At 46.0% G+C, this 25,534-nt stretch overlaps 1 protein-coding gene across 1 annotated transcript in view; it reads left to right on the top strand.

Annotated features, from left to right (window-relative positions):
- Positions 1–6,600: 6,600 nt before the first annotated feature.
- The window catches only part of PSPC1 (paraspeckle component 1), an 85,822-nt gene continuing 66,888 nt past the window's right edge, over positions 6,601–25,534 (top strand). The window contains exons 1-2 of the mRNA XM_062194498.1: positions 6,601–7,149; positions 17,165–17,466. Coding sequence (XP_062050482.1) covers positions 6,778–7,149; positions 17,165–17,466 — 674 coding nt within the window. The 5' untranslated portion in view covers positions 6,601–6,777. The remainder of the gene's footprint in view (positions 7,150–17,164; positions 17,467–25,534) is intronic.

Here is a 25,534-nt window from a genome sequence, read left to right as displayed (position 1 = left end):
AGCAAGTGGGGGAACTCCATGACCTAATCAAATTGTCACAGTCTCACCTCTCAACACTTGTGCTGGGGATAAAATTTTCTAACACATCAGCTTTGGGAAGCATGTTCAAACACATGCTGTATATTCCTTAATCACATCTTAAAGGGAAATATTAGTATATTTAAGATAACTTTATACTTTCTAGTTTATATTTTTTATCATTTAAAATTTTTCATTTTATTTGAAAGGTAGAAAGATGGAGAGAGCTAGGCCTGTGCAAAGCTGAATCCAGGAGACCACAACTCAATTTCAGGCTCCCATGCAGGTGCAGGGACCTGAGCACTTGAGTTATCATCTATTGCCTTCTCGAGTGTATGTTATCAGGGAGCTGGATCAGATGCAGCATAGCTGGGTCTTGAACCAGACATTCAGACATGAGATGCATGTGTCCCAAGCAATGACCTAACCACTGTGCCAGATGCCTAATCCCCATATTTTAAATTTTAATTGTACATACATATGGGATACAGTGTGATATTTCAATACATGTGTTCAATGAGTCATTATCTAATCAAGTTAGTATTTCAGTCTCCTTAATAATTTTTTTTTATTTTTATTTTTTGACAGGCAGAGCGGACAGTGAGAGAGAGATAGAGAGAAAGGTCTTCCTTTGCTGTTGGTTCACCCTCTAATGGCCGCCGCGGTAGGCGCGCTGCGGCCGGCGCACCACGCTGATCCGATGGCAGGAGCCAGGTGCTTCTCCTGGTCTCCCATGGGGTGCAGGGCCCAAGAACATGGGCCATCCCCCACTGCACTCCCTGGCCACAGCAGAGAGCTGGACTGGAAGAGGGGCAACCTGGACAGGATCAGTGCCCCGACTGGGACTAGAACCCGGTGTGCCGGCGCCGCAAGGCGGAGGATTAGCCTAGTGAGCCGCGGCACCGGCTTCAGTCTCCTTAATAATATTTTAAGTGAGTGAATAAAACTAGAACACCAGACAGCTGAGACGTAGGGTGAAGGCTGAAACTGAAGACAGGTGAAAATAGTAGAATCTATTAGCTGTGTGATTTCGAATAAATCACTACAAATAAAGGCACTCAATAACATTTGTTTTTAAAAGCTGGTTCTAGCATCAAAAATAATAAAATATGAGTGGATTTTTAAAAATATTTATTTATTTATGTATCTGAATTGCAGAATTACAGAGAGAGGGAGGTCTTCCATCTGCTGGTTCACTCCCCAAATGGCTGCAGTGCCCAGAGCTGGGCCAATCCAAAGCCAGGAGCCAGGAACTTCTTCCAGGTCTCCCAATCGGGTGCAGGGGCCCAAGCACCTGGGCCATCCTCCACTGCCCTCCTGGGCCACAGCAGAGAGCTGGACTGGAAGAGGAGCAGCCAGGACTAGAACCTGGCGCCCATATGGGATGCTGTCACTGCAGGCACCTGCATACGCCATAGCACTGGCCCCATGAGTGGATATTTGTTGCATTGGTTAATATGCTACCTGGGATACCTGCATCCAATATCACAGTGCCTAGGTTAAATTCTTCACACTGGGCCGGCGCCGTGGCTTAACAGGCTAATCCTCCGCCTTGCGGCGCTGGCACACCGGGTTCTAGTCCCGGTTGGGGCACCGGATTCTATCCTGGTTGCCCCTCTTCCAGGCCAGCTCTCTGCTATGGCCCGGGAAGGCAGTGGAGGATGGCCCAAGTCCTTGGGCCCTGCACCCCATGGGAGACCAGGAGAAGCACCTGGTTCCTGGCTTCGGATCAGCGAGATGCGCCGGCCGCAGCGGCCATTGGAGGGTGAACCAACGGCAAAAAGGAAGACCTTTCTCTCTGTCTCTCTCTCTCACTATCCACTTTGCCTCTCAAAAAAAAAAAAAAAAAATCTTCACACTGTGGGGCTGGCACTGTGGTGTAGCGCGTAAAGCAGCCGCCTGCAGTGCTGGCATCCCATATGTGTGCTGGTTTCAGTTGAGGCTGCTCCACTTCCGATCCAGCTGTTGCTATGGCCTGGGAAAGCAGTAGAGGATGGCCCAAGTCCTTGGGGCTCTGCACCTGCTGGGAGACCTGGAAGAAACTCCTGGCTCCTGGCTTCAGATCCACCCACCTCTGACAGTTGCAGACATTTGAGGAGTGAATCAGAGGACTGAAGACTTTCTGCCTCTGCCTGTCTGTAACTCTGCCTTTCAAATATAAATAAATTATTTGACAGGCAGAATTACATAGAGTAAGAGGCAGAGGCAGAGAGAGAGGTCTTCCATCTGCTGATTCATTCCCCAGATGGCCGCAATGACCGGAGCTGTACCGATCCAAAGCTAGGAGCCAGGAGCTTCTTCCAAGTCTCCCAGACAGGAACAGGGGCCCAAGCACTTGGGCCATCTTCTACTACTTTCCCAGGCCATAGCAGAGAGCTGGATCAGAAGTGGAACAGCCAGGACTCGAACCTGTGCCCATATGGGATGCCAGCACTACAGGAGGCGGCTTTACCCGCTATGCCACATCTCTGGCCCTAATAAATAAATATTTTAAAAAAATAGATCTGGTTTATTCCTCAAATGCCCACAACAGCCGGGGCTAGGCCAGGAGTCAGGAAATCAACCTTTGTCTCCCACTTAGTAGCAGTGACCAAGTATTTGGGTCATCACCTGCTGTCTCCCAAGGGTCTACATGAGCAAGGAGCTGCAATCAGGAGTAGAGCTAGGACTCAACAGAAGGCTTTGGAGCAACTGGAAGGGGTGGAAGGTGTTGGGTCAGAGAGAGGAATGTGCAGGGCTGTTTGGTTTTATAACTCTGGGTATTAGGATTTGGTGGTGATGACAGGTAAGTAAGGATTAAGCTTGATTGTGTTTTATTTTCATCTTTTTGCATAGTTTTAAAATCTTCACTTGATGCATAATTTTTTAAAAAGTTTTAAAAATTGAGGCCAGTGCTGTGGCATAGTGGGTTAACACCCTAGCCTGAAGTGCTGGCATCCCATATGGGCGCTGGTTCAAGACCCGGCTGCTCCACTTCTGATCCGGCTCTCTGCTATTGCCTGGTGAAACAGTAGAGGATGGCCCAAGTCCTTGGGCCCCTGCACCTGCGTGGGAGACCCGGAGGAAGCTCCTAGCTCCTGGCTTCAGATCAGCGCAGTTCCGGCCATTGCGGCCAATTGGAGAGTGAACCAGAGGATGGAAGACACCTCTCTCTCTTTCTCTCTCTCCCTCTCTTTCTCTGTGTAACTGTGACTTTCAAGTAAAACAAATAAATCTTTTAAAAAATTGAAAAAAGTTATAAAAATTTATTTATTTGAGAGGCAGAGATACAGAGAGAGGGAGAGACAGAGAGGTCTTTCATCCTCTGGTTCACTCCCCAAATGGCTGCAAAGGCCAGAGCTGGGCCTATCTGAAGCCAGGAACCAGGCGCTTCTTCTGGGTCTCCCACGTTGGTGCAAGAGCCCAAGCACTTGGGCCATTCTCCACTGCTTTGCCAGGCCATAAGCAGACAGCAGGATTGGAAGAGGAGAAGCTGGAACTCAAATCGGCACCCATATGGGAAGCTAGTGCAGGCAGTGGCTTTATCCATTATACAGAATTACAGAGAGGCAGAGGCAGAGGCAGAGGCAGAGAGAGAGGTCTTCCATCTTCTGATTCACTCCCCAGATGGCCGCAATGAAGCCAGGAGCTTCAATTCTGCGCCAATCTGAAGCCAGGAGCCAGGAACCAGGAGCTTCTTTTGGGTCTCCCACATGGGTGCAGGGACCCAAGGACTTGGGCCATCTTCTACTGCTTTCCCAGGCCATAGCAGAGAGCTGGATCAGAAGAGGAGCAGCTGGGATTAGAAGTGGCACCCATATGGGATACTGGCACTTCAGGCCAGGGCTTTAACCCGCTGTGCCGCAGTGCTGGCCCCCTGATGAACAGTTGTGTTTTTTTTTTTTTTTAAAGATTAACTTATTTATTTGAAAGTCAGAGTTACGGAGAGAGAGAGAATGAGAGAGAGAGAGAGAGAGAGAGAGAGAGAGAGAGATTGTCCATGTGTTGGTTACTCCCTAGCTGGCCACAATAGCCAGGGCTGGGCCAATCCCAAGCCAGAAGCCAGAAGCTTCATTCAGGTCTCCTATGTGAGTAGCAGGGACAAACACTCAGGCCATCTTCCACTGCTTTTCCAGGCTATTAGCAGGGAGCCGGATATAAAGTGGAGCAATTGGGTCTTGAACCGGCACCCGTATGGGATATTGGCATTGCAAGTGGCAGCTTCACTCACCCTGTCACAATTCTGGCTCCTTAATGTATAATGTTTTTAAGATTTATTTATTTGAGAGGCAGAATTACAGACAGAGAGAGGAAGAGAGAGAGAGAGAGAGAGAGAGAGGTCTTCCATCTGCTGGTTCACTTCCCAAATGGCCACAATGGCCAGAGCTGGGCCAATCAGAAGCCAGGAGCCAGGAGCTTCTTCCAGGTCTCCCATGTGCTGCAGGGGCCCAGGCACTTGAGTGCCTTTCACTGTTTTCCCAGGCCATAAGCAGAGAGCTTGATTGGACCAGGAGCAGCCAGAACATGAACCGGTGCGCATAAGGGATGCGGGCGCCACAGGTGAAGGCTTAGCCTACTAGGCCACAGCACCGTCCCCCTCAATGTATAATTTAAATGCAGTAACATTTACTCTTTCAGTGCAGTTTCTACCAAGTTTTGACAAATGCATACAATTGCATTGTCACTACCACAGTCAATATATAGTTTTATCATTCCAAAATTATCACCAGTGTCTTTATATAGTCACCCCCCCACCCCAACTCCCTGGTTTCTGACAACCACTGATCTATGTTCTTTAGCTACAGTTTTGCTTTTTTTCTTTAATGTTACATATTGGATGTTTAAGTTATGTTCCTTCTTTCAGTAGTTTATCCCTTTTTATTGCTGCATAGTATTCTATTGCATTAATGTTCATCAGTTGGAGATTTCAATTGTTTTGTTCTTATCGATTGCAAATTAAGCCTCTATAAACATTTGCATACAAATTTGAAAAATTAATAATCAATTTGAAAGACTGGGAGACAGCGTTCATCCATTGGTGCACTCTGTGAATGGCCACACCAGCAAGGCCGCCACAACTGCTGCCTCAGAATCTGCGTTAGCGGGAAGCTGGAGTCAGGACTCAAGCATGGTATGGAACCCAGGTGCTCCGAAATGAGATGTGGGACTCTTTCTATTTTTATTATTTGAAAAGATTATTTATTTGAAAGAGGAGAAAGAGAGAGAATCGGTCTTCCATCCCCAAATGCCCAACTGCCAGGACTGGGCCAGGCTAAAATCAGGAGCTTCATCTAGCCTTCCGCGTGGGTGCAGGGGCCCAAATGCTTGGGTCATTCTCAGCTGCTTTCCAGGTGCACTAGCAGGGAGCTCCGTTGGAAGTAGAGCAGCCAGGAGGGGAATGGGTACAGGCATGGGATGGCAGTGCAGGTGGTAGTATGACCTGCTGAGCCACAGTGCCTGCAGAGAGGTGGGCATCTGGTTTTTTGTTTGTTTGTTTGTTTGTTTGTTTTTGACAGGCAGAGTGGACAGTGAGAGAGAGAGACAGAGAGAAAGGTCTTCCTTTTCCGTTGGTTCACCCTCCAATGGCAGCAGCGGCTGTGCACTGTGCTAATCCGAAGCCTGCTGGTCTCCCATGCAGGTGCAGGGCCCAAGCACTGGGGCCATCCTCCACTGCACTCCCGGGCCACAGCAGAGAGCTGGACTGGAAGAGGAACAACCGGGACAGAATCTGGCGTCCTGACCAGGGTGCCGTCGCCGCAGGCGGAGGATTAGCTTATTGAGTCGCAGCGCCGGCTGAGAGGTGGGCATCTTAACCACCATCTTGATTGCTAGCCTAGATGGCTGTCCCATATGGGAGTTTTGTGAGAATGTGTTATTTCACTCAGATTTAGGAATGGGATTGCTGTTGTGAAGTATGCAAATGTTTAACTTCATGAGAAACTGCTGAACTTTTTTGCAGAGTCCCCAGGACCTGTTTTTCACACTCACTGAGGATTTACCCTGTATCCGGAGCTGAATGGTACAGGGTTAAATAGTTGAGATGGACACTGTATGGCCCGTTAATTGCAGATGGTTGCTACCTGCCTCTTTACACAAAATGTTTGTCGACCTTTGTCACAAGTCTACAGCCATAGCAGTTCATGGCCTGTTTATACTAATTTTATAAGCAATTTCATGGAGTCTTCTTCTCAAGCCAATGATCAGCAGCTCAATTATTCTATAGAATTTGATTGCTTAGGAACCGTAAGTAGACTTCGCTGTTGAAACAGGAAAGATGTCTATATTAGTGGGAAATATTTTGTTGATGAAGGCCACGTTTAAAATATGTAAGTTTTCCTGTGGTCAATGATAACGGAACTTGATATTTAAAAGGGTAAATAGGATACCGAGTTGTTTATACTTTCACACACCGCGGCACACATCACTTAATTCGCCCCAGAAGTACAACAGGCCGGCCCATCAGCCAGACGGGAGGATGCCTCCCACCATCCTAGGGGGCAGCCTGGAGGCGCACGACACTGCGCACGCGCAGGCGTCGCTCCGGCGCCGGCCTTTGCGGAGGGGCGGGACTTGCCCCGGCGTCTCTTCTTCCAACTGCAGGTTGTGGCAGCGCCATTTTGAATGTGCGGCTGCCGCGGGTGTGAGTCAGAGGAGGCAGGGCCACGGGCTGAGTTCCCTGGTTGTCTTTTGACTTTCTTACTGCGTTTCCATAGATCTATGTAGAGACGTAGACACCTAAGAGCTAGGCCTGCGTCCAGTTTCTGAAGCGAACTCACTAAGATGATGTTAAGGGGAAACCTGAAGCAAGTGCGCATTGAGAAGAACCCTGCCCGCCTTCGCGCCCTGGAGTCCGCCGCGGGGGAGACCGAGCCAGCGGCCGCAGCGGCCATGGCGCTCGGGCTGGCCGGGGAGCAGGCGCCGCCCGCTCCTGCGCCCGCCGAAGACCACCCCGAGGAGGAGATGGGGTTCACCATCGACATCAAGAGTTTCCTTAAGCCGGGCGAGAAGACGTACACGCAGCGCTGCCGCCTCTTCGTGGGCAACCTGCCCACCGACATCACTGAGGAGGACTTCAAGCGGCTCTTTGAGCGCTACGGCGAGCCCAGCGAGGTCTTCATCAACCGAGACCGCGGCTTCGGCTTCATCCGCTTGGTGAGTCTGGCGGCCCGCGCGAGGGAACAAAAGGGCCCTCGGGGCGACCCCCGACGCCGCGGCCCCGCGGCCTGCGGCCCCGTGTGCGGGATCGGAGGATCCCGGCGGCGACGCCTCCCGCTCAGCGCCCTGCAGGCCCCGCTGGCCGCGCGCTGGGTCCCCGGGTCCCGAAAGGGGGCGGGCGGAAGGGGGCGGTTCGGAGTGCGAATTCCTGGAGGCCGATCGCGTTGGAAAGGAAATGAATGGGACAGGAATGCGGGATGGACGCTTCGGTCTGATCGGATGTTTTCACTGGGCAGATTGGCTTCTTAATTTTCCCAGATCGTCTTCTAGCCCTGCGTGCGTGTAGCGGTAAATAAACCGCGTTCTGCCTTAGCGCAGCCCTTTCCCGAGAGCGGTGATGGGACGGTTTGCAGTGGTTACGGATCTAATACAGTATTTTTCCGCCTGACGTCCTTTGGGTGGGTGATAGGTATCTTATACTTGTGTTTCCTACTGTTAGAATATTTACTTAGATTTCCTAGTACGAGAATGAGAATATTGTGTCTCTTACCTCCTTTTAATCATTATGCAAACATCGTGTCTCTTAAAACAAAAATTTGAACGGCGAGGGTTTACACTCAGGGCAGAAGATACCGACTTTTGCTAGGCTTTCTCTGCGCTTTGTGGTGAATTCATCAGTGTTACTTTTACAGCGTTGTTGTAGTTCACAGTTCGATGCCACATTTTTTTTTCCCCAAACAGGATTTTTTTTTAAGAGGGAGAGTGTTTTCCCTAGCAACTGAATTTTCTCTGTTGTATTTCTAGTTAGACCCTTAAGTTTGATACTCATTGCAGCTTGGAAGCTTTCTTATTATAACTTTGACTTCCAGAATCGAATTCTCTCTCTGTGGACAGTGCAGACTTTTTAATATATAGAGAAAATTGATTGTAGTTAAATAATGCTGTCTTTTTTTGAATACCAACACTTGAACATCTAAGTGGTATTAATGAGACAGAAATTTCCTCAAAATTCAAGTTAAATAGTGTATTTTGAAGACACAATTTCAAACACACTTTTGGAAATTAGAGAAACAGCTTATCACTCCGTAGAACTCTTTGTGTAAATGCAGAAATTATCTTAAGGAAGTGAGGTGAACTTTTCAAAAGGGTATTACATAACATTCTCATCTTCCTTAGCCTCTGGCACCATCTTCGTCTATTCTGAAGTTGACATTCTGTAGGAGGAAGAATGGAGAGGCTGCACTTTGCTCTGTCAGAAGCTTTATACTTAAAAATAAATCAATAAGCAATTCATTTTCATGGGGAAGTCTTTCTTTTTCTCTTAAAGGCCGCTAGTAGTAAATTCCTCCATTAGTGCATTAGCACTGTCTTGTAGAACTTGCTGCAAGGATGGAACTGCTGTGTATTTGTAAATGTAGCTACTGTGGCTGAGTGGAATTTGAACTATTATGTATTCTTTCTTTAAATAGCCACATGCGGATAGGGCTACTCTGTTAGCACAGCTCATTGCTTTTCCTGCTTTGCATTTAAAAAAATATCTTTGTGTTATTAAGAAATGGGAGGCTGGCGCTGTGGCTAAAGCCTCCGCCTGTGACGCCGTCATCCCATATGGGCCCTGGTTTGTGTCTCCACTGCTCCTCTTCTGATCCAGCTCTCTGCTTGTGGCCTAGGAAAGCAGTGAAAGGTGGCCCAAGTGCTTGGATCCCTGCACCCATGTGGGAGACTTGAAAGAAACTCCTGGCTTCGGATGGACCCAGCTCTGGCCATTGTTGCCATTTGGGGAGTGAACCAGTGGATGAATGGGAGACCTTTCTCTCTGTCTCTCTAATGAATAAATAAAATCTTTAAAAAAAAAAAGAAAAGAAAAAAAAAGAAATGAGAGATGAGAAGGATTGCTCCTTTGGGATGTGCTCCTCCAAACATACCCTAAATGCTTTGTGTAGGAATGTTAAAAATTTGTCACTAGGAAATTAGGATTTCCTTTACAGAATTTGACTTAATGGATAATTTGGCAATTTAATCTGAGCTTAATGAGTACCAGGTAAATTAAAAATACATAAAATACATTTTTCTACTTACGCAACTCATGGTCCATACTTGATCTGAAAATAAATATAGGTATAGTGGCTTTAGTCCAGTGAGGTTAGTGAGTGGAGGTGGTGTAGTTGCTTTAAAAATAGCAGTGTAATTTTATCTGATTTAAATTTTTGGAAATAACTTTTTACTTGTGGAGTAATCTTTTAAATGCAATACATTTTCTTAAATTATTTGTTGTAGGCCGGCGCCGTGGCTTAACAGGCTGATCCTCCGCCTTGCGGCTCCGGCACACCGGGTTCTAGTCCTGGTTAGGGCGCCGGATTCTATCCCGGTTGCCCCTCTTCCAGGCCAGCTCTCTGCTATGGCCTGGGAAGGCAGTGGAGGATGACCCAAGTGCTTGGGCCCTGCACCCGCATGGGAGACCAGGAGAAGCTCCTGGCTCCTGGCTTTGGATCGGCGAGATGAGCCGGCTGCAGCGGCCATTGGAGGGTGAACCAACGGCAAAAAGGAAGACCTTTCTCTCTGTCTCTCTCTCTCACTATCCACTCTGCCTGTCCAAAAAAAAAAAAAAAATTAAAAAAAAAATTATTTGTTGTAGGCGTTCCAGTTAATTGATAGGATGAAGTAACATTTTTGGTATGGTGTAGGGTCGGTATTAATAGTATGATTTGATTGGGAAAAGATACTATGTGGTTGTTCGTATAAGATCCCAATCCATATTATGAGTCTTTGTTACATAGGAATAAAGTAGACAATGTGTGTCTTTCGGATACATTTTATTATAGACTTTAGCCTCAAAGCTTCTTTTTAGATTTTGGTTGGTTACTAACAGGTTGGTTAAATTAACTGAAAAGGTGTATGCATTTGAAAAAAAAAAGATTTATTTATTTATTTATTTATTTATTTATTTGGAAGGCAGAGTTAGAGGCAGAGGCAGAGATAGAGAGGTCTTCCATCTGCTGGTTCACTCCTGAGATGGCTGCAACTACCGGAGCTGAGCCAATCCAAAGCCAGGAGCTTCTTCCAGGTCTCCCACATAGCTGGGAGCTCAAGCACTTGGGCCATCTTCTAGTGCTTCCCCAGGCCATAGCAGAGAGCTGGATTGGAAGTGGAGCAACCCAAACTCGAACTGGTGCCCATATGGTATGCTGGTGCCGCAGGCAGAAGTTTAGCCCACTATGCCACAGTGCTGGCTCCAGGTGTATGCATTTTAAAGTTAGTTAAATATAGCTAAACTGGTATCAGTGTGATTTGAACTATTTTCTTGCTAAACCAGATGTCTGAAAGAGTAATTCACAAAGGTGTGGTTCCTGTACAGCAGCTTCAGATCCCTTCCTAGTCTAAACACACTGCTTAAATTGTTTTCCCTACTATATGAGCTAGAGGCAATGACCTTGTACTGTCTCAGGCATCTTCTCATTTAATCTGTTCACTGGGAATCTGTTAGAACTGTAAACTTTGCTGAATCAGAAAAATCTGTGTATAATGCCTGACAGTCTTATTATTTTCTTTTCCTTTTTTTTCTTTTTTTAAAGATTTATTTTATTTATTTGGAAGGCATAATTACAGAGGGGGAAAGAGAGAGATCTTCATCTGCTGAGTCACTCCCCAAATGGCTACAAGGGCTGGGGCTGGGCCTGGCTGAAGCCAGAAACCAGGAGCTTCATCTGGGTTTCCCCACACAGGTGCAGGGGCCCAAGCATGAGGGCCATCTTTTGCTGCTTTCCCAGGCCATTAGCAGAGAGCTGGATTGGAAGTGGAGCAGCCAGGGCTTGAACTGGTGCTGTAGGCAGAGGCTTAATCTGAAACAGCACCGGCTCCCTGGAGACATTTTTGATTGTCACAGACTGACCATTGGTTCTACTGGGGCTGGTGAGGAGGGGTCAAGGGTGCTGCTAAACATTCAACAATGCATAGGAGTGCCCTCTAGAATGATCTGGCCCATATTGTTGATAGTGATAAGGTTGAAGAACTCTGATTTAGAACCTTATAAAACAGGGGCTGGCACTGTGATAGGTAAAGCTTTCGCCTGCAGTGCTGGTATCCCATGTGGGCGCCAGTTCGAATCCTGGCTGCTCTACTTCTGATCCAGCTCTCTGCTATGGTCTGGAAAAGCAGTAGAAGATAGCCCAAGTTCTTGGACACCTGCATGTGCATGGATTGGCCCAACTCTGGCTGTTGTGGCCATTTAGGGGGTGAACCAGTGGGTGGAAGACCTCTCTCTGTCCCTCTCTGCCTCTTCCTCTAATTCAGTCTTTCAAATAAATAAATCTTAAGAGAAAAACCATATAAAACCATGGACAGTATAAACTTTGGAAAAGGATGTATACCATTGAAAATTCTTGGGGCCAGTGGCGTGCCTCACTTGGTTAATCCTCTGCCTGCAGTGCTGGCATCCCATATGGGCGCCGGGTTCTAGTCCTGGTTGCTCCTCTTCCAGTCCAGTTCTCTGCTGTGGCCCAGGAGGGTAGTGGAGGATGGCCCAAGTGCTTGCACATACATGGGAGATCAGGAAGAAGCACCTGGCTCCTGGCTTTGGATCGGCACAGCGCCGGCCCTAGCGGCTATTTGTGGGGTGAACTAATGGAAGGAAGACCTTTGTCTCTTTCTCTCACTGTTTATAACTCTACCTGTCAAATTAAAAAAAAATCCTGACTGTATAAACATTTTTATTTGGCCCAACCAATGTTTTGTTTTTGAAGATTGATTGATTGATTGATCTGAAAAACAGTTACACAGAGAGAGAGAGTGTACTTCTATCTTCTGGTTCACTCCCCAAATGATGCAGTGGCTGAAGCTGGGCCGATCCCGAGCCAGGAGCTTTCTTGGGGCCTCCCACATGGGTGCTGGGGCCCAAGCACTTGAGCTATCTTCTGCTGCCTTCTCGGGTGCATTAGCAGGGAGCTGGATATGAAGTGGAACAGCTGAGAATGAAATTGGCACTCTTATGGGACGCTGGCACAGCAGACAGTGGCTTTACCCACTATGCCATAGTGCTGGCCCTAACCCCACTAATATTAAAAATGGAAATTGTTGCCAATAGTAAAAAATTGTTGAAAATTTTAAGGTTTCTGTTTTAAGATTGATTTATTTGAAGGGCCCACACTATGGCAGGGCGGGTAAAGCTGCTGCCTGCAATGCTGACATCTCATATGGGCTCTGGTTTGAGTCCTGGCTGCTCCACTTCCAATCCAGCTCTCTTCCATGGCCTGGGAGAGCAGTAGAAGATGGCCCAAGTCCTTGGGCTCCTGCAACCGTGTAGGAGACCTGGAGGAAGAACCTGGCTCTTGTCTTAGGCCTGGCCCAGGTTGGCCATTGCGGCCATTTGGGGAGTGAAGCTGGTGGATGGAAGACCCCTCCCGCCTTTTCTCTGCCTCTCTGTAACTCTGCCTTTCAAATAAATAAATACATCTTTAAAAAATATTTATTTATTTGAAAGGGAGGGAGAGGAAGATAATCTTCCATCTGCTGATTCACTCCCCAAACTGTGTAATAGTCAGGTCTGGGCAAGGCTGAAGCCAGGAGCCAGGAATTCCATCCAGATCTCCCTTGTGGGTGACAGTGCCTCAAGTGCTTGGGCCACCTTCTGCTTTCCTAGGTACATTAGCAGGGAACTCGATTGGAAGCAGAATAGCTGGGACTTGAACTGACCCTTTATTAGGGGATGCTGACATTGCAAGCCGTGGCTGCTTTACTTTGTACGTCGCCAGCTCCCAAAATCGATATTTCTTAATTTTCAAAAAGCAAAACGTGACATTGTAGATATGTCTGACTGAATCTGAGCAGGAGGTGCCCTCACAAAATTGCTCTTCAGTTCTATAGTCCTGAGCAGCCTCCTTCTATCTTCCTACCTCAACACTTATTTATAGAAAATTTAAGACATAGACACTGTCTAGATTCTGCAATTAAGTTTTCTGTATTTTTTCTTGTATCTATTCTCTGTCTCCATCTATCAGTCCATGACTCTCAACACTAGATCTAGCATGCTTGTTAATTAAAGTCCAGTAGTACGCACTAGGTTTTTGAAATTTATGTGCAGTGAAATGAACAAGTTTTAATTGTACTGCTGGAAAGTTTGGTTTTTAAAGGGTTCACTTATTTGTTTGATCTGCAGAGTTACACAGAGAGGGAGGGAGGGAAGGAAGGAGCTATCTTCCACCTGCTGGTTTACTCCTCAAATGGTTGGAACATCCAGGGCTGGGTGAGGCCAGAACTAGGAGTGTGGGAGCTTCATCTTGTCTCCCATGTAGATGGCAGTGGCCAAAATACTTGGGCCGTCTGCTGCTTTCCTAGGCACATTAGCAGGGAGCTGGATCTGAAGTGGAGCAGCTGGGACTAGAACTGGTGCTTATATGGGATGCCAGTGTCACAGGTGGCAGCTTAACCATGTGCCATGATGCTGGCCCCCTGGCTGGTAAGTTTTGACAAATGCATGTATTTGTTTAATTCATACCCCTGTTACTATATAAAGCATTGTCAAGCTACCACTCTAAAATTTTCCTCATGCCCTATCCCAAGTTTTACCTGACAGCATTTTTTTTTTTTTTTTTTTTAATTTGAGAGGAGACAGAGAGGGAGCCCATGTGTGTGCATGCTTCCGTTGGTTCACTCCCCAGATACCCCAAATAGCTGGAATTGGGCCAGAGTGAAGCAGAGAGCTGGGAACTCAACCCAGGTCTCCTACCTGGGTGGCAGGGATTCAGTTACTTGAGCCATCACTGCTGCCTTGCAGTGTCCAAATTAGCAGGAAGCTGGAACTGGGTATGAGGATATAGGACCATAGACGTTTTAACCACTAGGCCAAATGCTCACCCTGCTCTTAGTCCATGCCTGAAATCTTTGTGTTGTATTTATATACTGTATTTGGTAGTAAAGTACCCTTCTTTTTAGATATCCTTTAAATATTTGCTGCTGCTACTACAGGTAATAAAGTGACTATTTTGAATACCAAGGCAACTTCTTTTGTCTTTGTAAAAATAGTTCTATAAATAGATATTGCACCAGGGCAGTAACTTCAAGCTCTCCTAAACATTTTAGGGATTATATAAAGAACTCTTGTGACTTTAAGAAACTTTTTATAAGATAGTATATTTGTGCTTCACTTATATGTGTATATAAAGCCTCTTTTTACTTCTCCCTGGAGAGTTCCTACAACCTAATGAATAAGAACATACTTCTGTTAAATTTATGTATAATTTATTTAAATGTGTATTATACAACATTTTAAAAAAATATTTATTGACAGGGGCTGGAGAATAAAGAGTGTGGAGTTGAACTCGTAAAAAAAAATTTATTGGCCTGCAGTGCCGGCACTCTGGGTTCTAGTCCCAGTTGGGGCGCCGGGGGGGATTCTGTCCCGGTTGCTCCTCTTCCAGTCCAGCTCTCTGCTGTGGCCCAGAAGTGCAGTGGAGGATGGCCCAAGTGCTTGGGCCCTGCACCCTCAGGGGAGACCAGAAGGAAGCACCTGGCCCCTGGCTTCGGATCACCGCAACACGCTGGCAGTGGCGGTCACTTGGGGGATGAACCAACGGAAAAGGAAGACGTTTCTCTCTGTCTCTCTCTCTCACTGTCTAACTCTGCCTGCCAAAAAAAAAAAAGATTTATTTATTTGAAGTCAGAGTTACACAGAGAGAGGAGAGGCAGTGAGAGAGAGAAAGAGAGGTCTTCCATCTGATGGCTCACTCCCCAGTTGGCCACAACAGCTGAAGCTGTGCTGATCCAAAGCCAGGAGCCTCCCCCAGGTCTCCCACCTGGGTGCAGGGGCCCAAGGACTTGGGCCATCTTCTGCTTTCCCAGGCCATAGCAGAGAGCTGGATTGGAAGTGGAGCAGCCGGGTCTGAAAGTAGAGCAGCTGGGACTCGAACTGGCACCCATATGGGATGCCAGTGCCTCAAGCCAGGGCATTAACCTGCTGCGCCACAGTGCCAGCCCCAACTTTTGTATAATTTATTTAAATGCGTATTCTACACCAACTTTTATTTTTTAAGAATTTTTTTTATTTATCTGAAAGAGTTACACAGAGAGGAGAGGCAGAGAGAAGGAGAGGTCTTCCATCTGCTGGTTCACTCCCCAGTTGGCCGCAATGGCTGGAGCTGCGCCATTTCGAAACCAGGAGCTAGGAACTTATTCCGGGTTTCCCATGTAGGTTCAGGGGCTCAAGGACTTGGGCCATCTTCCCTGCTTTCCCAGGCCATAGCAGAGAGCTGGATTGGAAGTGGAGTGGCTGAGTCTCCAACCGGCGTCCATATGGGATGCTGGCACTGCAGGTGGTGGCTTTAACCTGCTATGCACTGGTCTCTATACACCAACTTTGATTTCTAGTGGGAGGAAGTTTTCTTGTGGTTCAGCAATGAAGATATTTTCTAGTTTATAAGTGCATATGTGCACCGGAGAGAGGAACCCATGTTGTGGCACAGTGGATTATAAGCTATTGCTTGCAGCTCTCTATCCTATATGAAAGTGAAACTTACAGTCTCAGCTACTCTGATTATGGTCCAGCCTCCTGCTGTGTCCAGGAAGGCAACGGAATAAGGCCAAAGTCGTTAGGCACCCATCTGGGAATCCTGGATAGAGTTCCTGGCTTCTAGCTTTTTCTTGGCTTCTGGCTTTGGCCTGGCCCAGACCTGACTGTTAGGGCCATTTGCAGAGTGAACCAGTGGATGGAAGATCTCCCCCAGCCACTCACCTCACACCCCTTGTCTCTCCCTTTGTCTCTCTCTGCCCTTCAAATAATTAAATCTTCAAGGAAAAAAAATTGGAGAGAACTGTCATAGCCCATGATTATGTTGTTTTATTTCACGTGATGGTAAGAAATGTGCAGTGTATGTACATACTTCATGAAAGGTAATAAACAAGATCATAGCAGTTTTTAATAGATAATGTAAAAGAACCTGAATTAAAAAAGGAAACAGTTTGGCAGTAGGGAAGTGGAGTGTTTTATTGAGCTATAAATGTCAAAATGTAGAGACTATAGAAATGATTCTTACAGCGATAGTGCCAGTAACTGGCACTTTTGGGTACAGTAGATAAGAGTCCACTTGGGATACTCAAATCCCGGATCACCCCGTATCAGAGTTCCTGGGTTTGAGTCCTGACTCTTCTGATTCCAGCTTCCTGTTAATGTGTATCCTGGTAGGCATCATGTGATAGCCCAACTGCATGAATGTTTCTGCCTACATTAGAGACCCACATTGAGTTCCAGGCTTCTGGCTTTTGCTTGGCCTATTCTTGGCTGTTGCGGGTTTTGGGGGAGTAAGCTAGAGGATGAAAGATCTGCCTGTCTCTTGTCTTTCTGCCTTTCAGATAAATAAAAAATAAAAATTTAAAAAAGTAGTTGCCCGTATGTGTTAATTTTTTTTAAAGATTTATTTATTTATTTGAAAGAGTTAGTTACACAGAGAGAGGAGAGGCAGAGAGAGAGAGAGGTTTATCATCTGCTGGTTCACTCCCCAATTGGTCTCAATGGCAGAGCTGCGCTGATCTGAAGCCAGGAGCCTTCTCCAGGTCTTCCCATGTGGGTGCAGGGGCCCAAGAACTTGGGCTATCTTCTACTGCTTTTCCAGGCTATAGCAGAGAGCTGGATTGGAAGTGGAGCAGCCGAGACTCGAACCGGCACCCATATGGGATGCTGGCACTGCAGGTGGAGGCTTTACCTATTACACCACAGCGCCGGCCCTGTGTTTCTTTTAATAACTGTAGGAGATGTTAAAAAAGATACTGCATTGCATATCTGATAGCTGATAACTCACTTATGAGCAGTTCATCTTTAAGTGATGATCTTTAACAGGACAGTGGGGTCAGGACTTTTTACTTAGGATATTTAAAAAGATTTTTGAATAGTAAAAAGCATGGGATACCAATGTTAAACAAAAATTAGTCATCTCCTAAAGCTGTTTAGCTCTCTGTAGAAGCAAACCACCATTTTACATTTTTGTGCTACTATCATCTTTACAAAATGATTTTTCCTCCTAAAAAGGAATCCAGAACATTGGCTGAAATTGCAAAAGCAGAGCTGGATGGCACCATTTTGAAGAGCAGACCTCTCCGAATTCGCTTTGCTACACATGGAGCAGCCCTAACTGTCAAGAACCTTTCTCCAGTTGTTTCCAATGAGCTTCTTGAACAAGCATTTTCCCAGTTTGGTCCAGTAGAGAAAGCTGTTGTGGTTGTGGATGATCGTGGTAGAGCTACTGGAAAAGGTTTTGTAGAATTTGCGGCAAAACCTCCTGCACGAAAGGCTCTGGAAAGATGTGGTGATGGGGCGTTCTTGCTGACAACGTAAGTTTTAAATTCCTTGTGCTCCCCCTGTCTGGTTACATAAGGACTTTTCTCTGTTATAGAACTTTATCTTTCCTTGCAGTTTATACTTGGTAGGTAATTATTGAGTGAATATTCAATGTAAATAATTTTTGTGTACTGCTCGGAGTCGGGAGAGAGCTTTCCTCAAACTGATTCATAATTAAAATCTTGGCAGCTTTATCTTACGACTTTCACTTAAGAAACAATACAAAGCCTTGTTATTTAAATAGAATAACCCTTTAAGAATTTTTCATCAATTTTATTGAAGTATAATATACAAACATTAAAAAGCATCTTGTTTTAAATGTAGATTTCAGTGCGCTCACCACAGTCAAGATACTGAACACATCTGTCATCTTCCAAAAGTTCCACTGTGCTCCGTATATACCAACTCCTGCAGTTATACTCACCTCTCATCTCCGCCTGAGATAGCTAGTGACCTATTACTATAAATAACTTTTGTCTTTATTAATGTTAAAAGAAATTTTTTAAAAAGATTTTTATTTATTTATTTGAGAGGTAGAGTTACAGACAGTGAGATGGAGAGACAGAGAGAAACGTCCTCTGTCCGCTGGTTCACTCCCCAAGTGGCCGCAATGGCTGGAGCTGAGCCGATCCAGAGCCTGGAGCCTCCTCCGGGTCTCCCACACGGGTGCAGGAGCCCAAGGATTTGGGCCATCCTCCACTGCTTTCCCAGGCCATAGTAGAGAGCTGGATCGAAAGAAGAGCAGCCGGGACTAGAACCAGCACCCGTATGGGATGCTGGCGCCTCCGGCCAGGGCTTTAACCTGCTGCGCCACAGTGCAGGCCCCAAAAGAAATTTTATGTACTCTTTTTTGTCTGGTTTTTCTTTTATTTTTCAAGATTTATTTATTTGAAAGGCAGAGTTGTAGAGAAAGGACAATATCTTCACCTGCTGGTTGACTCTGTAAATGTCTGCAATAGTCTGGGCTGGACCAGGCTAAAGCAAAGAACCATGAACTTGATGTGGGTATCCCACCTGGGTGACAGGAACTTAAGTACTTGGGCATCATCCACTGCCTTCCGGGAGTTACATTATAGGAAGCTGGATCAGAACCGTTCAATATAGCCAGGACTCAAACCCAGGCTTAATGTACTGAGCTGTGATGCCCACCCATGTGTCTGGTTTCTCCTGCTTAACATACTGTTAATGAGATTTCATCTCGAATCATTGTGTTTACAGTATTTTGTTTATGACTGAGTCACATTCCGGTGTATGGACATAATACGTACAGTTCATCCAGTGGTTTTATGGGTGGATATTTCAGTTGCTTTCAACTATTGGCTGTTGTGAGTAAACCTATTGTGAACATTATGGTTTCATTTGACTTTCGTAAATTACAGTGTGTTCAGCTTTATAAGAAACTGTCAAACTTGTTTTCCAAAGTGGTTGTACCATGAGCAGGAGAGATGTTTAGATCTCCACATTCTTTTTTTTTTTTTTTTTAACAGGCAGAGTGGATAGTGAGAGAGAGACAGAGAGAAAGGTCTTCCTTTTGCCGTTGGTTCACCCTCCAATGGCCGCCGCGGTAGGCGCGCTGCAGCCGGCGCACCGCGCTGATCCGATGGCAGGAGCCAGGTGCTTCTCCTGGTCTCCCGTGGGGTGCAGGGCCCAAGCACTTGGGCCATCCTCCACTGTACTCCCTGGCCACAGCAGAGAGCTGGCCTGGAAGAGGGGCAACCGGGACAGGATCGGTGCCCCGACCGGGACTAGAACCCGGTGTGCCGGCGCCGCAAGGCGGAGGATTAGCCCAGTGAGCCGCGGCGCCGGCCTTAGATCTCCACATTCTTACCACATTTGGTGTTTTTAGTCTTTTAGATATTCTAGTAAGTGTAGAGGTATCTCACTGTGGTTTAAGTTTTATTTTCCTGGGGAGTAATGGTGCATATTTAAGTACCTTTTTGATAATAATACACATTTTATGAAATGCCTGAAATTATTTGTGCAGTTTTAGTTTTTTTTTTTTTTTTTAAGATTTATTTATTTGAAAGGCGAGTTAGAGAGGGAAAGGAAGATAGAGACCTTCCATCTGTTGGTTCACTCCCCAAAAGGCTGAAATGGCGGGAGCTGGGCCAGTCTGAGACCAGGAGCCAGGAGCCTCTTCGTGGTCTGCTACGTGAATTCTGTGCCCGAAGACTTAGACCATCTTCCACTGCTTTCCCAGGGGAACTAACAGAGACCTAGATTGGAAGGATTGCAGCCGAGATTCGAACTGGTGCCCATATGGGATGCCCAGCGCTGCAGGTGGCAGCTTTACCCACTATGCCATGGCATGGGCCCCTGTAGCTTGCTTTTTTTTTTTTTTAGTTTTTTTTTTTTTCTTTCCTTATTTGAGAGGCAGAGGCAGAGAGAAAGAGGAAGGTAGAGGGAGAGAGAGAAGCCGAGGTCTTCTGTTCCTGGTTCACTCCCCAAGTGGCGGCAACTGCCACAACTGGGCTGATCCGAAGCCTGAAGCCAGGAGATTCCTCTGGGTCTCCTATGTGGGTGCAGGAGCCCAGTGACTTGGGCCATCTTCTGCTGCTTTCCCAGTCCATAGCAGAGAGCTGGATTGGAAGTGGAGCAACCGGGACTTGACCTGGCACCCATATGGGATGCTGGTCCTGCAGGCAGTGGCTTTACCTGCTATTCCACAGCACTGGCCCGCTATAGCTTGCTTTTTAACTTTCTTTTTTTAAAAATTAAAAAAAAAAAAAAGAAAGGCAGAGTTAGAGAGGATGAGAGAGAGAGATCTTGGTTTTGCCAGTTCACTTCCCAAATGGCTGCAATATTGGACCAAGTTGAAGCCAGGAGCTTGGAGCTTCTTCTGCTCTCCCAAGTAGATGCAGGGGCCCAAGGACTTGGTTCATCTCCTGTTACTTTTCCCAGGCTATTAGCAGGGAGTTAAATTGGAAGTCGAGCAACCAGGACTCATCTGATGCCCACATGGGATGCTGGCATCGCAGGCAGAAGTTTAACTTGCTACCCACAACGCTGGCCCTGCATTTTAATTTTCTTAACAATGAGTTATACAAAGCAGCAGCTTTAGAGTTTTGTTAAGCACGATTTCTGTGTTTGCTTTTTTTTTTTTTTTGATTTTTGCTTTTTATGTTTTGTATGAAATCTTTGCCTAAGTTACAAAGTCCTTTTTTTGCATTTTTTGAGAAATGTTACAACTTTTTTTTAAAAAAAAGATTTATTTGTTTATTTGAAAGGCAGAGTTACAGAGAGGCTGAGGTGAGAGAGAGAGGGAAGGAGGGAGGGACGGAGGGACAGAGGGAGAGAGGGGTCTTCTATCCGTTGGTTCACTCCCCAGATGGCTGCAAAGGCTGGAGCTGAGCCAATCCGAAGCTAGGAACCAGGAGCTTCCTCCAGGTCTTCCATGCTGATGCAGGGGCCCAAGGACTTGGGCCATCTTCTACTGCTTTCCCAGGCCATAGCAGAGAGTTGGATAGGAAGTGGAGCGGCTAGGAGTCAAACTGGCACCCATTTAGGATGCTGGCGCTGCAGGCAGCGGCTTTACATGCTATGCCACAGTACCAACCACAAGAGAAATGTTATAACTTTTGTGTTTTTAACTGTGATTGATTCATCTGAATTATGATATAAATGAAAATTCATTTTTTTCATGTAGATACCAGTTCTAGCTTATGATTTCTGCTTTGTTGCTCTTGTACCTTTATCAAATATCTGGTGGAAAAAAATCATCTTGCACTCTTTCCTGTTTCATTGATCAGTGTATCTATTTCCAAACTACAGCTAAAAGTATGTTATTTATCCTAAGCTTTCAATTGAGAAAGTATGCTTCCAACTTGATTGTTTTTTCAGTTTTTTTTCCTTGGCTATTAAAGGTTCTTTGCATTTCCCTATTTGATTCTGTCAGTAGTTGGTGGGCCTCATTCAAATACTTTCATGTTTGAGGAATTGAATTTTTTTTAAAGATTTATTTATTTATTTGAAAGGCAGAGTTACAGAGAAGCAGAGGCATAGAGAGAGAGAGAGAGAGAGATCTTGCATCTGCTGGTTCATTCTCCAAATGGCTGCAATAGCTGGAGCTGGGCCAATCTGAAGCCATGAGTCAGGAGCTTCTTCCAGGTCACTCATGTGAGTGCAGGAGCCTAAGGACTTGGGCCATCTTCCACTGCTTTCCCAGGCCATAGCAGAGAGCTGGATCAGAAGAGGAGCAGCCACGACTTGAACTGGCACCCATATGGGATGCCAGCACTGCAGGCGGTGGCTTTACCCAATGTGCCACAGTGCCAGCACCTGGGGAATTGAATTTTTATTTTTATTTCTTTATTTTTAAATATTTATTTTATTTGTTTGAAAGAGTTAGAGATGTATAGAGAAAGAGTCTTCCATCCACTGGCCCACTCCCCAAATGACCTCAGTGGCAGCCGGAACCAAACTGGCACCCATATGGGATGCTGGCACTGCAGGCGATGGCTTTTCAAGTTCTCTACAGGTAGAACATAAACTCCATGATTTTGTATTGCTCAGTGGTATAATCTCAAAACCTGTATTGTGATAATTCCTGGTCAAATAATAAACCCGTAATAATTCTTTTTATTTTTATTTTTTTATTTTTGACAGGCAGAGTGGACAGTGAGAGAGAGAGACAGACAGAGAGAAAGGTCTTCCTTTGCCGTTGGTTCACCCTCCAATGGCCGCCGCGGTAGCGCGCTGCGGCCGGCGCAACGCTGTTCCGATGGCAGGAGCCAGGTGCTTCTCCTGGTCTCCCATGGGGTGCAGGGCCCAAGCACTTGGGCCATCCTCCACTGCACTCCCGGGCCATAGCAGAGAGCTGGCCTGGAAGAGGGGCAACTGGGACAGAATCCGGTGCCCCGACCGGGACTAGAACCCGGTGTGCTGGCGCCGCAAGGCGGAGGATTAGCCTGTTGAGCTATGGCGCCGGCTAATTATTTCTTGAATGAATGAAGGAACTGAAACAGTAGGCAGGCATGTGATTAGTATGTTTTTCCATTGCTATCTTTGATTAATTAATATTTTAAAGAGTTATAGCTAGGCATTGGTAAATATTTAATAGTTTCTTTTAGGTGGTTTTTAATTAAAAGTAGTTTTGTGGGAATGGGCAAGGTATTAAAGATTTTATTGTCTATAAGGTATTTAATAACCATGGTGTGTTGAATTTCTACAATAGCACATTTTTTTTTTTTTTTTTTTGACAGAGTAGATAGAGACAGAGAGAAAGGTCTTTTTTTTTGCCGTTGGTTCACCCTCCAATGGCTGCTGCGGCTGGCGCATCTCGCTAATCCGAAGCCAGGAGCCAGGTGCTTCTCCTGGTCTCCCATGCGGGTGCAGGGCCCAAGGACTTGGGCCATCCTCCACTGCCTTCCCGGGCCATAGCAGAGAGCTGGCCTGGAAGAGGGGCAGCCGGGACTAGAACCCGGTGTGCCAGCGCCGCCAATAGCACATTCTTGTTGTTAAAGTACAGTGCTGTGTTTCAGTACAGATATAGTTTAAACCGACAAAATGAGGTAATTAGCATTTCTGTTTCCTTTCCCTTTTCTTTCTGTTGAGAGTCTACAAGCTCTTCCCTAGTTCTTATATATGGTATATAATACATTACTGTGAAGTGCTTTTGGACACTAGAACTTTTTACTTCCATCTCACTGGGTTTTGGTACCTGTTATCCAGCTCCTTGTCTGCCCTCTCCGACACTAGTTGTTATTGTTCCATTTTTTAGGTGAAAATTTAAGGTAACTTGCTTTGATTGTCAAACCAGTAAATTGTATTAGGTGTAATAAATTTAGTCTGATGCCAAATTGCTTTTTATTGTTATGTTCCTGATGGACTGTTTGATTTTGCTTCCTTGGCGTGTTGGTTAAACCTTCTGCTCTCGTCTCTCTGCTTAATGGTCCCAGCTGAAATGTCACCTCGTGGAGAGAATTTCCTTGACTGTTTTATCTAAAGTGGTTTCCCTCTGTTACTCTGTGTAATAAATAGCATTGTTTTCTGTTTTTTTTTTTTTTTTTTTCCTTCTGGGCTCTAAAAGTGATTATTGTTACTCACATATATTTTTTTAAACTATTAAGACTTTAGTGCCTATTTTGTTTGCCCTTGTTTCCCTAACCTTATGTACAGTCTTGGTATACATTATATAATACAATACTTACTGAGTGAGTCTCAGGTACCTGAATTATTCGTGTAAGTGTTGGGTGAATTACTCATAGGAGTGATACCAAGAGGTTTAGTTTCTTTTTTAAAAATAGTTTTATTTCACTTACTTGAAAGACAAATACTGGGGCCCACACCATGGCATAGCAGGATAAAGCCCTGGCCTGCAATGCCATCTGGGTGCTGGTTTGAGTCCTGGCTGCTCCACTTCTGATCCAGCTCCCTGCCAATGGGCCTGGGAGAGCAGAGGAAGATGGCCCAAGTCCCTGGGCCCCTGTACCCGTATGGGAGACCTGGAGGAAGCTCTTATCTCCTGGCTTCAGATCTCATCAGCTCCAGCCGTTGCAGCAATTTGGGGAGTGAAACGGTAGATGGAAGACATCTCCCTCTCTCTCTGTCTTTCAAATAAATAAATTAAATCTTAAAAAAATAAAATAAAAAAGACAGGTACTATCAGAGATAGATCATCCATCTGTTGGTCACTTCTTAAATGCTTACAACAGCTGGCCAGGCAGAAGTCAGGATCCCAGAGCTCAATCTGGGTCTCCCATGTGGGTGTTAGGAACCCAGTGATGGATCCATCACCTGCTTCCTTCCAGAATGTGCATTAGTAGAAAGCTGGATTCTGAAGTATAGCTAGGTGTTGAACCCACACACACTGATATGAGATGTGGGTATCCCAAATGGTATCTTAACCACTGTGCCAAATATCTGCTCCAGTGGCCACATCTTTAAACATTAGAATCACACCTAGCTCATTAGAGATTCTTACACTCTAGCGCTACCCAGAATTTACTCTCTTTAACCAATGATCCACTGTAACACAAAACCAATTTGACAACTAAATAAGGTGGCTGATAGTGTTCAGCTAAGAAAACAGGTCATGTACAAGGTGCATACAAAACTAGATGCTACATGCCAGTGTTTCGGTATAGTGGATAAAGCCACCTCCTGCAGTACATGCCTCCCATATGGGTACCAGTTTTGAGTCCCTGCTGCTGCACTTTTGATCTGTCTCCTTGTTGATGTGCCTGGGAAAGCAGCAGAAGATGACCCAAGTGCTTGGGCCCCTGCACCCATTTGGGAAACCTGGAAGTAGCTCCTGGCTCCTGACTTCAGTCAGCCCTGGCCATTGTGGCCGTTTGGGAAGTGAACCAAAACTCACTGTCTTTACCTCTCTCTCTGTAACTCTGCCTTTCAAATAAAATAGATTTTTTTTTTTTTTTTTTTGACAGAGTTAGAGAGAGAGACAGAGAGAAAGGTCTTCCTTCCGTTGGTTCACCCCCCAAATGGCCGCCAGGCCGGCGTGCTGTGCTGATCCGAAGCCAGGAGCCGGGTGCTTCCTCCTGGTCTCCCATGTAGGTGCAGGAGCCCAAGCGCTTGGGCCATCCTCCACTGCCTTCCTGGGCCACAGTGGAGAGCTGGACTGGAAGAGGAGCAGCCGGGACAGAATCCTGCATCCCAACCAGGACTAGAACCCAGGGTGCTGGTGCTGCAGGTGGAGGATTAGCCTAGTGAGCTGCGGCGCCGGCCAAAATAGATTTCTTTTAAAACCCATATGCTTACTTGGTAGACTTAGGCTTCACACTCCTCTATATTAAAATATACCATTAACCTTAAAGGGTTATTTATTTTTTTTTTTAAAGAATTTTTCTTTATTTATTTGAGAGGTAGAGTCACAGACAGTGAGGGGGAGAGACAGAGAGAAAGGTCTTCCCTCCACTGGTTCACTCCCCAAATGGCCGCAACAGCCGGAGCTACGCCGATCTGAAGCCAGGAGCCTCTTCCTGGTCTCCCATGCGGGTGCAGAGGCCCAAACACTTGAGCTATCCTCCATTGCTTTCCCAGGCTACAGCAGAGAGCTGGACCAGAAGAGGAGCAGCAGGGACTTAGAACCAGCATCCATTTGGG

The sequence above is a fragment of the Lepus europaeus genome, chromosome 6 (genome assembly GCF_033115175.1).
Source record: "Lepus europaeus isolate LE1 chromosome 6, mLepTim1.pri, whole genome shotgun sequence".
Taxonomy (NCBI): Eukaryota; Metazoa; Chordata; class Mammalia; order Lagomorpha; family Leporidae; genus Lepus; species Lepus europaeus.
This window is presented reverse-complemented; position numbering and strand designations above follow the sequence as displayed.